The sequence below is a fragment of the Esox lucius genome, chromosome 17 (genome assembly GCF_011004845.1).
Source record: "Esox lucius isolate fEsoLuc1 chromosome 17, fEsoLuc1.pri, whole genome shotgun sequence".
NCBI lineage: Eukaryota > Metazoa > Chordata > Actinopteri > Esociformes > Esocidae > Esox > Esox lucius.
Genome location: NC_047585.1, coordinates 2,574,749 through 2,589,982, shown reverse-complemented (window position 1 = coordinate 2,589,982; position 15,234 = coordinate 2,574,749). Strand labels below are relative to the sequence as shown.

The 15,234-nt window shown below is 43.3% G+C and overlaps 1 protein-coding gene across 9 annotated transcripts in view; it reads right to left on the bottom strand.

Moving 5' to 3' along the window:
* The window catches only part of chd6 (chromodomain helicase DNA binding protein 6), a 197,865-nt gene that overhangs the window by 26,190 nt on the left and 156,441 nt on the right, over positions 1–15,234 (bottom strand). For all 9 annotated transcript variants that reach the window (XM_029113752.2, XM_029113754.2, XM_029113753.2 and 6 more), the window contains 5 exons: positions 6,781–6,957; positions 6,331–6,474; positions 5,357–5,612; positions 1,233–1,443; positions 610–805 (listed from right to left, as the gene is read on the bottom strand). In XM_029113752.2, the coding sequence (XP_028969585.2) occupies positions 610–805; positions 1,233–1,443; positions 5,357–5,612; positions 6,331–6,474; positions 6,781–6,957 (984 nt within the window). The remainder of the gene's footprint in view (positions 1–609; positions 806–1,232; positions 1,444–5,356; positions 5,613–6,330; positions 6,475–6,780; positions 6,958–15,234) is intronic.

Genomic DNA, 15,234 nt, shown 5'->3' with positions numbered 1-15,234 from the left:
CCAATGGAAGTAATCTGGGCATGTGAGAATGTTTATTTATTTTTTATCCCCATGGAGTTCATTTCCAGTTGTTAAAAAAATTAATATTACAGTCTTCTATTATTATTTGCTTGGTTTCCATTGATTTAATGTCCAGAATTGACATTTATAACAGCAGTTAAAAGACAAATCAATCATGGTTTACACTCTCTTCTGGCCCATAGACTCATTAGAAGGTGAGAAACCATCTAACATTCAATTAATGTAAATGTAAATCCTCATTTAACACTGGCATTAATAGTGTGGGAGAGTACTCTTTATCCCTATGCCATTTCTAAAGAATAAAGTAAATTTGTTAAACTAAACAACATTTCCGCAGTCCTGAGTCCTGACCTTGCAAGCGCCATGCTATCAACTGCTCTCCACTCAGGGTAACATGAACTGACGAAATCCATAGAACATGTTTACTCCAGGACTAGGTTTGGGCCCTATGACGGCCTAAGGTGGACCAGCGTTCCGAGCGGCTGTCTCCCATGGACATAATTCTAAAGCTTGAGTTAGAATCTGCTCTACCAGAAAAAACTCTACCTTTTAAAAGTTCCTTAAGTGGCAATAAACTTAGTGTCTAACCTGTAGGTCATTCTGCGGATTCCAGTCCGAATCAAAGATGATGCAGGTGTCTGCAGCAGTCAGGTTGATGCCCAGGCCTCCGGCGCGGGTACACAGCAGGAACACAAAGCGGTCCGAGTCCACCTTACAGAACCTGTCGATCGCCGCTTGCCGTAAGTTCCCCCGCACTCTGCCGTCGATGCGCTCATAGGTGTACCTGAAACCACAAGTACAACCGGTCAACATACTGTACCTTCCCTTACTTAACTGAAAACTGGCAACCTCGTCATGGATCATGTACTACACTGTAAAAACTATCAAACATAGATCAATGTATATAGTGCCACAGGCAGCAATTTTGTTTGAATTAACAAAATTGCTGGCAAAATCATCCAAAAAAATAGATTCTGTCCTGTTGTCACTTAGAGTGGAGATTGTAATACAGGCACACTGTGCAGAAATTGAGCCATGCTGCAGCCTCACCCAATGGCCAGTCCCTATATGTTGTCCCCAGCCCCTGGCCCCACCCACTGCCCAATCCTTATGCGCGGCCCTCAGCCCCTGGCCCCACCCACTGCCAAATCCCTATGTGCGGTACACTTCCCCCAGCTCCACCTTGGCTCTCTTCCCATCCCTAGCCTCACCTCCTCTGGATGAGGTAGTCTTCCAGGATGTCCAAGCAGCGCACCATCTGGGAGAAGACCAGCACCTTGTGTCCCCCGGCGATCAGCTTGGGCAGCAGCTTATCAATCAATACCAGCTTCCCTGCTGCCTGGATCATAGCCTGGAGCTGGAAATCCCAGGCATCGGGGCTGTGCGTCTTCCTGAAGCTATCCAGGATTTTCTCCTCCGCACCTGGATGTTTCAATAAAAGTAAGGACAGCGAGACAGGCTAGTCATCATACACTGTAGATAGCCTCATAAAAGAGAAAATAGCAAGAATGCATTCAATGTTGCTAATAAACAAAGGGTTTGGTTCAGGGGTGAAGGTAGATTTCTTGTATTCCCAGTGCAGGACCCTCCTGTTAAGTAAGCATGTTCCTCCCCCAATTTTTTTTAGAATGGCTATTCATACGATCTATTAGTAAAAGCTTGTTTTTTTTAGCTGAATGAAGCATTAACACAATCAATTATTGTTTGAAAGGCTGTCCATCTGAGTTAATAGGTCTGCTCCAAAACAATTCCTGCATCCATAAAGTGAACTGGGAAAATACAATTTGATGAAAGGGAAGAGACACACTGTCCTCCAGAGTTATTGACACCATTGAAAAATATGAGCAAAAAGGCTATGAAAATGTCATTGTTGTTTATGTGCTTGATCTTTCACTCAATATAGGACAGAAATCGAACTTTTAATTGAGGCAGAACTTCAGAGGAAAACAACATTTTAAATCGAAATAGATTTCTTTCATGTTTTTATTTTAAGATGGTCATAGAATTTTCGGCTCATCTTTAAGGTGTAGAGGTCACGGCATGTCTGGATTAAAGTGCTTGCAAACACCTTTTATAATTTATACTTTTTAAATGATTATGCTTAACCTTTTTTGTCAATCTCCATCCACTTTCAAGGGATTTAGCATTTACAACATTTAAGTAATTTAGCGGATGATCTTATCCCGAGTTCACTCATTTCTGTACTGGCCTTCAGTATTAGTTGATCCCAGAAAACTGGTGTTGCAAGCCCCATGCTCTCCCAAGTAAGCCTGAACATTTTAAAAGGTAACATCATGACTTTAAAGGCAACCATGCAACTTTTTGCCAATATTTTTGATGGTTTTCAAGTGCAATGCACCTTTGTGTATAACAAAAGTTTTTAAAGTCTATTCCCACTTTCGTTTATATTCAACAGATATTTGGTAATGATAAACAAGAAAAGGAACCAGGCAAAGCCTAGTTAATAAAAGGGATGAATGCTGATTCGCCTGTTTGGAATCGATCTACGGTTTCTTATGTGGCAGACTGTGTCTTTAACCACTAGATGGCTAGCTAATAGCTATAAAGTAATGAAAACAATAACTAAACAGGCCAAGATCAGTTGGCCCCTTTAGGTAAACACAACAGTAAACATTATGGCAGGAAGGATAAGGTGGGGGGACAGCCCTCCCTTTGGGTAAAACCTATGTGACAAGACAGATGGGTAGCATCTTACCACACCCCTTTTTCCACTATAAGTACTAATGATTGTATTAAGTTAGAGACTCCTCGCATGATTATTTTCTACATTTGACGCGTCTCTCTATTTGCAAATAAACTGTTAATTATGCCAAGATAATTTTGTCTCTGTACTTCCTCCTTTAAGAGTTCTAATCAATGGAATTGCCATCACAATGAACTGTATGGTTTTTGCCACTGGCCGTTTTAACAGCTTATTAGCCAGTAATACGCCTACTAGTATTTTATTACTTGGAAAAATTCATAATAATTGAGCAATTGCTAGAGACTGAATACGAACTTTACACTGACAAAAGCTAATTCATTTCATGGCACAGAAGTTTTTATTTCATTCGTGAATGACACTGATGCATTACCTATCAATATAGGTGACAATAACTTTTTTGTCAAGTGAAAAGACGTGGAAACCCCTCCTCTTTCAGTGCGCAAGGGGTTGTGGTCTATATTACCCAAAATAGCATGCACGGATGCGTACTTAAAACATCCACCAGAAATTGCCGCAATATAACCGTAAACAGTTTTGTTTTAGGCTTACTATAACATAGCTACTGAAGCTTGTTGCCAACAAAGTTTTTGTCTATCTTGTACTAATCCTAACGCACAATTTGTTTTATCCGTGGTGAGGATCAAACACCAATCGCCTACATGGTAGTCCACTTCTCTAACCACTACGCTATTTAACAATGGGTAGTAGTTAGTCAGTCAGTCAGTCACTCAGTAAGAGACATTCACTCTTCTTGGCCGGCTCTTCTTACTCGGTCCAGAAAAAGCGGTGTAATAGTCAATAGTTTACTACTTTCTTTTATTACTGTGATAGGCTCATGTTGAACGAGTACAATGCACCCTAACTATTTTGTTTTGCCCAAGCATAAATGACTGAACTACGCTACAGTGAGGGAAAATATTTTTCTATGTTTGCCCACTGACAAAGAAAGTATCAGTCTATAATTTTTATGGTAGATTTATTTGAACCGTGATAGACAGAATAACAAACAAAAAATCCAGAACAAACGCATTTCAAAAATGTTATACATTTATTTGCAATTTTAATGAGGGAAATATGTATTTGCAATCAGAAATATTTCTGGCTCCCAAGTGTCTTTTATACATGTAACGAGCTGAGATTAGGAGCACACTCTTAAAGGGAGTGCTCCTCATCTCAGCTTGTTACCTGTATAAAAGACATGTCCACAGAAAGAAGCAATCAATCAATCAGATTCCAAACTCTCCTCCATGGCCAAGACCAAAGAGCTGTCCAAGGTTATCAGGGACAAGATTGTAAACCTACACAAGGCTGGAATTGGCTACAAGACCATCATCAAGCAGCTTGTTGAGAAGGTGACAACAGTTGGTGCGATTATTCACAAATGGAAGAAACAGAAAAGAACTGTCAATCTCTCTCGGTCTGGGGCTCCATGCAAGATCTCACCTCATTGAGTTGCAATGATCATGAGAAGGGTGAGGAATCCGCCCAGAACTACACGGGAGGATCTTGTCAATGACCCAAGGCAGCTGGGACCATAGTCACCAAGAAAACAATTGGTAACACATTACGGCGTGAAGGACTGAAATCCTGCAGCGCCTGCAAGGTCTCCCTGCTCAAGAAAGCACATGTACAGGCCCATCTGAAGTTTGCCAATGAACATCTGAATGATTCAGAGGAGAACTGGGTGAAAGTGTTGTGGTCAGATGAGACCAAAATCGAGCTTTATGGTATCAACTCAACTCACCGTGTTTGGAGGAGGAGCAATGCTGCCTATGACCCCAAAAACACCATCCCCACCGTCTAACATGGAGGTGGAAACATTATGCTTTGGGGGTGTTTTTCTGCTAAAGGGACAGGACAACTTCACAGCATCAAAGGGACAATGAATGGGGCCATGTACGGTGAAATCTTGGGTGAGAACCTCTTTCCCTTAGCCGTGGCTTTGAAAATGGGTCGTGGATGGGTATTCCAGCATGACATTGACCCAAAACACACGGCCAAGGCAACAAAGGAGTGGCTCAAGAAGAAGCATATTAAGGTCCTGGAGTGGCCTAGCCAGTCTCCAGACTGTAATCCCATAGAAAATCTGTGGAAGGAGCTGAAGGTTCGAGGTGCCAAACATCAGCCTTGAAACCTTAATAACTTGGAGAAGATCTGCAAAGAGGAGTGGGACAAAATCCCTCCTGAGATGTGTGCAAACCTGGTGGCCAACTAGAAGAAATGTCTGACTTCTGTGATTGCCAACAAGGATTTTGCCACCAAGTACTAAGTCATGTTTTGCAGAGGGGTCGAATACTTATTTCACTCATTAAAATGCAAATCAATTTCTAAAATTTCTGACATGCGTTTTTCTGGATTTTTTTGTTGTTATTCTGTCTCTCACTGTTCAAATAAACCTACCATTAAAATTATAGACAGATCATTTCTTTGTCAGTGGGCAAACGTACAAAATCAGCAGGGGATCAAATACTTTTTTCCCTCACTGTACTTCAAAAAAATAATAGATTTTTTACATTTTTTATCTGCTGACTCATTTTACATGAACAATTTCACTTATGTGTGAACTACTAACATTCAGAATGTGCTTGAATGTGTGTGTCAGCACCTCACCTTTGATCAGATAGGGGTGGTTGCAGCACTTGCGGAGTTCCATCATGGTATTGATGAGGTTGGGCATATTGTGCTGGTTGGCCCCCTTGGCCAGGAAGGTGAAGTTCTTTTCCAGGATGGCACGATAGTACTTCTTCTGCATGTTGGTGAGTTCCACCTCAATGATGGTCTCCTCCTTGGGCGCCAGGTTCTTCTCCACATCGTCCTTCAGCCGTCGCAGCATCATGGGCTTCAGAATGGCCTGCAGCTTCTTCACCTAGGGAGTGGAAAACCGGGTTCAACATAATTTCCATTCCAGGGTTTACTAAATTGATAGACTGAATTGGAATTGATGCCAATCCTGGAAGACCAAAGAGGATGTCAGGATCTGAAAGTCTGCCATTATGAGACATAGGATGTCTAGTGCAGCTACAAATATAGCGACATATTTAAGATGGACTAAACAAACATGTGTCCAGCATAAACTTTGATTATTGTAGACAACATTGTGGCCTAGTCACAGCAACATGTTTATGTTGCCTACCTCTATACATGGAACCATCTGTGCAAACTTTCTGTTCATTATCTGTGCCATTTAAGTATATGATACATGGGGTATTCGAGAATTAACATTCACATACATTTGTGTCAATTCTACTACATCAGTGTTTCCCAATCCTGTTCCTGAGGACCCAAAACAGTGCACATTTTAGTTTTTGCCCTAGCACTCACACACCTGATTCAAACGTTGCCCTACCAATTACACCATTGATTGACATAATCAACCTATCATCAAGTCATTCATTTCAATCAGGTGTGTGAGTGCCTGAGCAAAAACAAAAACATGCACCCTTTGAGTCCCGAGGACCAAGATTGGGAAACACTGTCCTACAGATTCATGGATATCCCAATTAATTCCACCAAGACATTCCCTACATTGTGATAACAACAAAGGGTAGACCCCTCCCTCCATCAGCCACCCCCTCCAAAATCACCTGTTCCTCAGTCTTTAGATCGCCAAACTCCTCCAGAAAGAGGGTCTCTGATGGGAACTGTAGGGGCTCCAGGAAGTTGAGCAAACTGAAGAGCTCCTCCACTGAGTTCTGCAGGGGGGTGCCTGTCAGAAGAACCTTGTGTTCCTACAAGGGATGGAAGACATGTTTTACATGTAGTACACAAAATAATGATATACATTTTCTACTTCATAGCCTCTTAGTATGTAACACTCATGTAAATCAACATACTCTCTAGTCTGGCTCATTACAATATTAATTTGTGGGTTTTCTTGACTAAAGGAATGTAATTCACATTCAAAACAGACCAATGCTGGTTACATAAACTAATTCCACAATGCTGGTAGCTAGAGAGATACCTAGCTAGTGCCTGACAAGATTTATGAGCTTGGGGCTCTCCAGGAGTTTACTGTTAGCTAGATAGCCCCTCACCAGGTTCATGAGCTTGAGGCCCTCCAGGAGTTTACAGTTGCGGTTCTTGAGGCGGTGGGCCTCGTCAATGACAACGCAGCGCCAGTGAATCTTCTTCAGCTCTGGACAGTCAGCCATGATCATCTCAAAGGTTGTGATCACTGCATGGAACTTGTATCCACCAGAGACTATGTTCCCCTATACAAAGAGAAAGACAAATTAAAGAAATATGATTGAGATTGGTTTAACACTAACACAATTCTTTCTAACAATTCTTAAAAAATTACTAACAATAAGGATGGTAAGTTGTCTTCAGGTAGAATATAAGTATGTGCAGTTGAAGATTCAGTTCATTACAGTGGATATCAACTGGTGGGTAGGGACAGAAATTATATAAGAGTGAAAGATAATATTTAGAAAATATATTTATTAAAATGTATTTAATCTGGTAAAACACGTGTCCAGTATACATAATACATGTTTTGCATAAAACTAGCATTCACACCACTACATGAAAACATACAAAACATTTCAACAATGAAACAAACAACTATACTTCAAAAGCAACCACATTAATACTGAAGCGACAGTCAACCCAAAACCAAACCTTACTATGATTTACATTGTTAAATAATCCAACATTTGAAAGCAATGATTTTCAGCTTTTTGTAATTATGATGAGTTAGCATGTGAAATATTTACATTTATGTATCCTGACCTGCTTCATCAAAATCAATCGCTTCTAGCAACCACATATAATGACAATTCTTTTAATTTTATATTTATATTTTCCTTAGTTTTATTGTAAAATGTGTTTGATCTGTGAGACATAATTGCAAACATGGCTAAATATTAGATTAAGTGTGAGAATTAGATAGAGAATAAGATTTTAAACAGCAAAGTTATAAGGGAAAGGGCTGCCATTCAAGATTTCAAGTATACAATTCAGTAACAGACAGCTCTCTTGTCAGATCCTGCGCCATTAGGGGGCACGAGGGGGCTTAGCCACCTAAGTTGTATTTTCTGCCCACCCTCCCCCAGTTAAAGTTTTAAATACCCCAAAATTTGCTAAAAAAAGGAATAGCCCCCTCGCCATTATTAACAGCCCCATCAGTCAGTTCGTCCTGGCGGCTGGCCTGTCTCTTGTTGGCTCTTAACTCCTGGGGAGATGGTCAAAAGAAATATATCGAGGAAATGACAAGTTATAAGGGTTGCCATCCAACTAACCCTATCTATGTTTGGAACGGCTGTTATCATTTAGGAAACCATATCCATGTTTGGGATGGCAGTGTTCATTGTTAGTGTCTGCTGCAATTTTGCAAACTAGTTTAATGTTTGGGATGGCTGTGTTAGTTCTTGAAGTGTTGTGTGTAATCAAGACTAAGATAAGACTGGTTTCAAGACATTTCAGCACAGGAGAATGTGTTTGCATGTGTGGTTGTGTTTGTGAGTGAGACTGAGAGAGTGTTGTAAGGACATTGTAGCCTACAGTGTGTGTGCTCATTATTCTTCAAGTTTTCTACACGTAATGAATGAGTTACATTCTCTGAAAAACAAGGATTATGTTTTCATATTGTTTTAGCTTATATACACCTTGCGCTGATACGGATGATGGCTGTTACCTAAGCAAAGCAAGCAGTCTACAGGGATCAACATCCTTCAACGTACGGGATATGTGAGACATTTGTCCCTTCTTATGACAGGCATAGCTTCCTGAGATCTAGAACTCACCCCCAATTGCAATTAGTGTCTGTGTATAAATAGTCAATGAGTTTGTTAGCTCTCACGTGGATGCACGGAGCAGGCTAGATACTGAGCCATGGAGAGAAAAAATAACTGTCAAAAGACCTGCGTAACAAGGTAATGGAATGGAAGTACGCATCCTTGCATGCGTTTTCGGTCAAGATAGACAAACACATTTGCTGGCTACAACATACAATAGTTACATTATAGTAAGCCTTAACTGTATACGGTTATACTGTGACTGTTTCTGGCATGGAAAAGTTCTGGCATCTTCAGTCTCGCTAGCAATTGCTCAATTCTTATGATTATTCCTAGGAGGTTAGTAGATACTAGTAAGCCTATTACTGGCTAATAAGCTATTAAAACTGCCAGTGGCAAAAGCAATACAGTTCATAGACACTATGGTGGAGGTAAACTTAATAAGAAATGTTAGTCAGTTTAACACAATGCTCAATAGTGTCTAGCAACTGCTGAAACGTGTAATGCCGTGGTGTAGTGGTTAAAGAAAGTTAATCTAATGTGAAAGTCCTAAGTTTGAATCTATTGAGGGCAAAGATTTTTATTAATTATTTCTGGTAGATTCCACGATTCTCTCATCTTTTCATTTGATGAAAAAGTTAGTTATCGTCACCTTTATTGATAGTTATTGTATCAATGTAATTCACGAATGAAAGAAACAAATACGTTGTTATGCCATGAAAGAAAAAAATATGTTCTTATGCCATGAAATGAAATAGCTTTGGCAGACTTGCTAGCAATTCCTCAATTCTTATGACTATTCCAGGAAGTTAGTAGATACCGGTAAAACTTATTACTGGCTAATACGCTATTAAAACAGACAGTGGCAAATACGCCATACAGTGCATAGACGCTATTTGTGGTGGAGGTAAACTTAGTAAGAAACGTTCAGTTTAACTGTATCTATGTCAAACACAAACGGCCAAATAACTGTTAAAACAGCCAGTGGCAAAAGGGGATTTGTTCAGGATAGACACAAGAGGCTATACTGACATCCGGAAAATGTGCAGTTCCTTGGTGTAGTGGTTAATGACACTGCCCTTTGTGTGAGCGACCCAGGTTTGAATCTCAAGAAGGCAAAACTTTCTATTGAGTGCCGCCTGAACTAGGCTTGCCCGATTTCTTGTTTCCGGAGCTGTATATAACATTTCAGCCCATACTTTTATTTTGAAGGCAAAATACGAAAACCTTAGGTCTTATTGCTACTGCCGAATCTCTAACAACGTTAATTCATTGTGGCTATCAAGTTATGAAAGTTAGCTAGCTAGTTAACAGTATCACTTACTGATAGTTCAACACAAACGTGCGTTCTGCTTTGATGCTTGTGTGATTGTAATCAGCGCGATTCGTTGAATCTTTTCATTCTCAGCGCTTTCATTTTTTTCTGCCAGCGGGCTGTCTCTGGCAATTTATTTCGCTTATCCAGTGTTGGAGTTAACTGTTGTTGTGGTTCTGCGCTGCTAGTGTTATAATACTAATTGAACACTGTGCTTTGTTGAGTCGAAAGATGTTTGATCAAATTGCTTGTGTTAAATTTGTGCTTTTCCTTTCCTCCTCTTGACAATATAGCAGAGCACAGTTTGCACTTGTGTCACTGCTGACATCGCCGTCTTACCGCTCTATCAATCTCAGTTCTATAATCAATATTTCCGCATCCAGAGGACACAAACAGAGTTTCATTAATGTTTCCATGATGTGGTAACAGCATTATTTCTATGAGTACAAGTACATGAGCCCAGTATCGACTCGATACTGGTATTGTGCATTCCTAGTCACAACCAAAAGCGCAATGTTTGGAAGGGGGTTCAACAAGGCTTACAGTGAACAGAATACCATCTCCACTGTGAAGCATGGTGGTGGCTCACTGTTGTTATGGGGGTTTGTGAGCTCTAAAGGCACAGGGAATCTTGAGAAAATGTATGACAAGATGAATGCAGCATGTTATCAGAAAATACTGGCAGACAATTTGCGTTCTTCCCACAGGACTGCCACATACTGGATGTTTATCCCTTTTCACACCATTCTTTGTAAACCCTAGAAATGGTTGTGCGTGAAAATCCCAGTAACTGAGCAGATTGTGAAATACTCAGACCGGCCCGTCTGGCACCAACAACCATGCCACGCTCAAAATAGCTTAAATCCCCTTTCTTTCCCATTCTGACATTCAGTTTGGAGTTCAGGAAATTGTCTTGACCAGGACCACACCCCTAAATGCATTGAAGCAACTGCCATGTGATTGATTGATTAGATAATTGCATTAATGAGAAATTGAACAGGTGTTCCTAATAATCCTTTAGGTAAGTGTATATTACCAATTCTCCAAGGGTATGCAAACTTTTGAGCACAACTGTACTTCTTAGAAGATCACAGACTTCTAAATGGATGACAGCAAGGAAATCTCCAAGCCATTTGTCCCTCCATCAGAGCAGTGGTTCCCAACCAGGGGTACTAGGACCGCTGGGAGTACTTGGCCGATCCACAGGGGGTACTTGAGAAAACATCACACCACAGGCATACTAGTAAAATTAACATGAGGGGGTATTCCCAGCAGAGCAAAATTCTGTTTGCGGTACAGTAACTGAAAAAGGATGGGAAACCCAGCAATATAGGGATGGAAATCACCCAGCACTTTCTCTTTCCATTAGTTCACAGCGATGTAGAACATGTGATTGATTACATATGGTGTAACTGTATCATGCTATGCTGTGTGTAAACACATCTCTTTGGCCACTGTTGAAGGGCACAGTTAACCGTAAATGTTAATGAATTGTTTGTCTGGGAAATGTACTGGAAATGTTTGGGCCATGGACTGTCACAGCATAGCCTTATTTCTCTGGGGACTACTCTAACACAGTGAATTATTTTAATACAGTCATAACATGGTCCATCAAGTAATTCAGTTTTCTATTTTAGAGCCCATTGGGGCTATTTAGGAAAAAAAGCATGCGATAGAAATAAATATATTGGGGTTTCAGGTTACTCCTGTTAATAATTAATCAAATGAAATGTATTTCATGAAGATCTTTATACATCAGCAGTTGTCACAAATTGCCTATTAAAGTACCCAGACTGAAACCCCAATAAAGTAAGCAACAAGATATTGATCCAAAGTGGCTAGGAATAACTCCATAGTGTAAGAACCTAGGATATTTTTTTTTTTACTCACCTACATAACAAAAAGTATTTATGGTTTGTACTTGCTGAAATGCATCAAAAGGGTATTCGAATGTCAATGAAAACATCAGTGAAGATCATTATTCATTGTAGAAAGGAAGACGTGTTGCTTTCAACTGCAATTTTGCCACAGTCCCTGTTTACAAGTCCCATGAAGCTTGTGAGCATCATACAGGGAAACTCATTGTCACGGTTCCAGCAACTGCACGTTCACCTCACTCCACCTCACTCCCCCGGATCCCCAAGGAGCATGAACCTAACACACTCTCATCCCTCAGATTCAGCACTCATCTCCTGCACCTGATATCATCCCCTCAACCAATGGGTCTCTGTATTCTTGGTTCAGCTGTTGGTAGTTCTGTTCGTTAGTGATTGTATTTAGGTTTGGTGTCCGTAGTCGTCCATTGTCAATTATGGATGTTTGTAGGTTCATCATTGACCTTAATAGTTTCTACTTCACATCTTGGCTTGCATGCCTTTGATTTGTTCGTTTGTACCCATCCATTGTAATGGGTATCAGTTGTGGAAATTTCCTTATACAATGTATTCTCACTGATTAAAGGACCACTGTTTTGATAGGTAGAAGAATGTGGGGGATCTGGTATTTGCCAAGGGGGAATCATTGACTGGTATCAGCTGATGAAATGGTTACTCTTTATCTCCTTATCTGTATAAACTCACCAGGGCATCTATTGTCTGTTCGGGTTCGGTTGGAACCCTCAGAGTTGAAGAAGGTATTTATGGCAGGAAGGAGAGCTGTCCTTTGTGTGATGTTTAGGTTATAATGGAACAAAGGGAATGTGTCCCGATTGAGCTGGAATGTCCAGGATTTGTCACACCCCTCTCCTGTCTTTAAATACTGTCGATTGCCTGTTTTTATTTAGAGACTATTCACTGTTACTTTGTAACCTGCGTATTCTCTCCTTGCAAGTTTTATTAAAACCGTTTATTGCGCAATTGATTTCTCCTGTCTTACCTACCATTTTCATAGAACTGTTTTGCACTTTAGAAATTGCCATCACAGTATCATGAGTGCCTTTTGAAATACAATTCTTGAAGATTTAACTGCATCTCTGCTTCTGACATTCTCATTCACACCATGACCATCATGTTGAGAAAAATCTTGAGGTCTGTGACGTCGCCCGGTATGGTGCAGCCGGGGCCCCACCCTGGAGCCAGGCCCGGGGTTGGGGCTCGTACGCGAGGGCCTGGTGGCCGGGCCTTTCCCCATGGGGCCCGGCCGGGCTCAGCCCGAAGGAGCGACGTGGGGCCGCCTTCCCGTGGGCTCACCACCTGCGGGAGGGACCATAAGGGGCCGGTGCGGAGAGGATTGGGCGGCAGTGAAAGGCAGGGGCCTAGACAACTCGATCCCTGGACACAGAAACTAGCTCTAGGGACGTGGAATGTCACCTCGCTGGCGGGGAAGGAGCCTGAGATCGTGAGTGAGGTTGAGAGCTTCCGACTAGAGGTAGTCGGGATCACCTCTACGCACGGCTTGGGCTCTGGAACCACACTCCTTGAGAGAGGATGGACTCTTCACCACTCTGGAGTTGCCCATGGTGAGAGGCGGCGGGCTGGTGTGGGTTTGCTTATAGCTCCCCAGCTCTGCCGCCATGTGTTGGAGTTTACCCCGGTGAACGAGAGGGTCGTTTCCCTGCGCCTACGGGTCTGGCATAGGTCTCTCACTGTTGTTTGTGCCTACGGGCCGAACGGCAGTGTAGAGTACCCGACCTTCTTGGAGTCTCTGGGAGGGGTGCTGGAAAGTGACTCCGACTGGGGACTCTATTGTTCTACTGGGGGACTTCAACACCCACGTGGGCAATGACAGTGACACCTGGAGGGGCGTGATTGGGAGGAACGGCCCCCCTGATCTGAACCCAAGCGGTGTTCAGTTATTGGACTTCTGTGCTAGTCACAGTTTGTCCATAACGAACACCATGTTCAAGTAAAAGGATGTCCATCAGTGCACGTTGCACCAGGACACCCTAGTCCGTAGGTCGATGATCGACTTTGTTGTCGTTTCATCTGACCTGCGGTCGTATGTCTTGGACACTCGGGTGAAGAGGGGGGCGGAGCTGTCAACTGATCACCACCTGGTGGTGAGTTGGATCCGATGGCGGGGGAGGAAGCTGGACAGACTCTGCAGGCCCAAGCGTACTGTAAGGGTCTGCTGGGAACGTCTGGCCGTGTCTCCTGTCAGAGAGATCTTTAACTCCCACCTCTGGCAGAGCTTCGACTGGATCCCGAGGGAGGCTGGAGATATTGAGTCCGAGTGGACCATGTTCTCCACAGCCATTGTCGAAGAGGCCACTCGGAGCTGTGGCCGTAAGGTCTCCGGTGCCTGTCGAGGCGGCAATCCCCGAACCTGGTGGTGGACACCGGAAGTAAGGGATGCTGTCAAGCTGAAGAAGGAGTCCTATCAGGCCTGGTTGGCTTGTGGGACTCCTGAGGCAGCTGACGGGTACCGACAGGCCAAGCGGACTGCAGCCCAGGTGGTTGTGGAGGCAAAAACTCGGGCCTGGGAGGAGTTCGGTGAGGCCATGGAGAAGGACTATCGGCTGGCCTCGAAGAGATTCTGGCAAACCGTCCGGCGCCTCAGGAGAGGGAAACAGTGCCTTACCAACGCTGTTTACAGTAGAGGTGGGCAGCTGTTGACCTCAACTGGGGATGTCGTCGGGCGGTGGAAGGAGTACTTCGAGGATCTCCTCAATCCCGCAGTCACGTCTTCCATTGAGGAAGCAGAGGATGAGGACTCAGAGGTGGACTCGTCCATCACCCGGGCTGAAGTCACAGAGGTAGTCAAGAAACTCCTCGGTGGCAAGGCACCGGGGGTGGATGAGATCCGCCCTGAGTACCTCAAGTCTCTGGATGTTGTGGGGCTGTCTTGGTTGAGACGCCTGTGCAGCATCGCGTGGCGGTCGGGGACAGTGCCTCTGGGATGGCAGACCGGGGTGGTGGTCCCTCTTTTTAAGAAGGGGGACCGGAGGGTGTGTTCCAACTATAGGGAAAGTCTATGCCAGGGTACGGGAGAGGAGAATACGGCCGATAGTAGAACCTCAGATTCAGGAGGAACAGTGTGGTTTTCGTCCGGGCCGTGGAACACTGGACCAGCTCTATACCCTCTACGGGGTGCTGGAGGGTTCATGGGAGTTTGCCCAACCAATCCACATGTGTTTTGTGGATTTGGAGAAAGCATTCGACTGTGTCCCTCGGGGCATCCTGTGGAGAGTGCTTCGGGAATATGGGGTCCTGGGTCCTTTGCTAAGGGCTGTCAGGTCCCTGTACGACCGTAGCAGGAGCGTGGTCCACATTGCCGGCAGTAAGTCAGACTTGTTGGACTCCGGCAGGGCTGCCCTTTGTCGCCGGTTCTGTTCGTAATTTTTATGGACAGAATTTCTAGGCGCAGCCAGGGGTCGGAGGGTGTCAGGTTTGGGGACCACATGATTTCGTCTCTGCTATTTGCAGATGATGTTGTCGTGTTGGCCCTTCAAGCCAGGACCTTCAGCATGCACTGGGACGGTTTGCAGCAGAGTGTGAAGC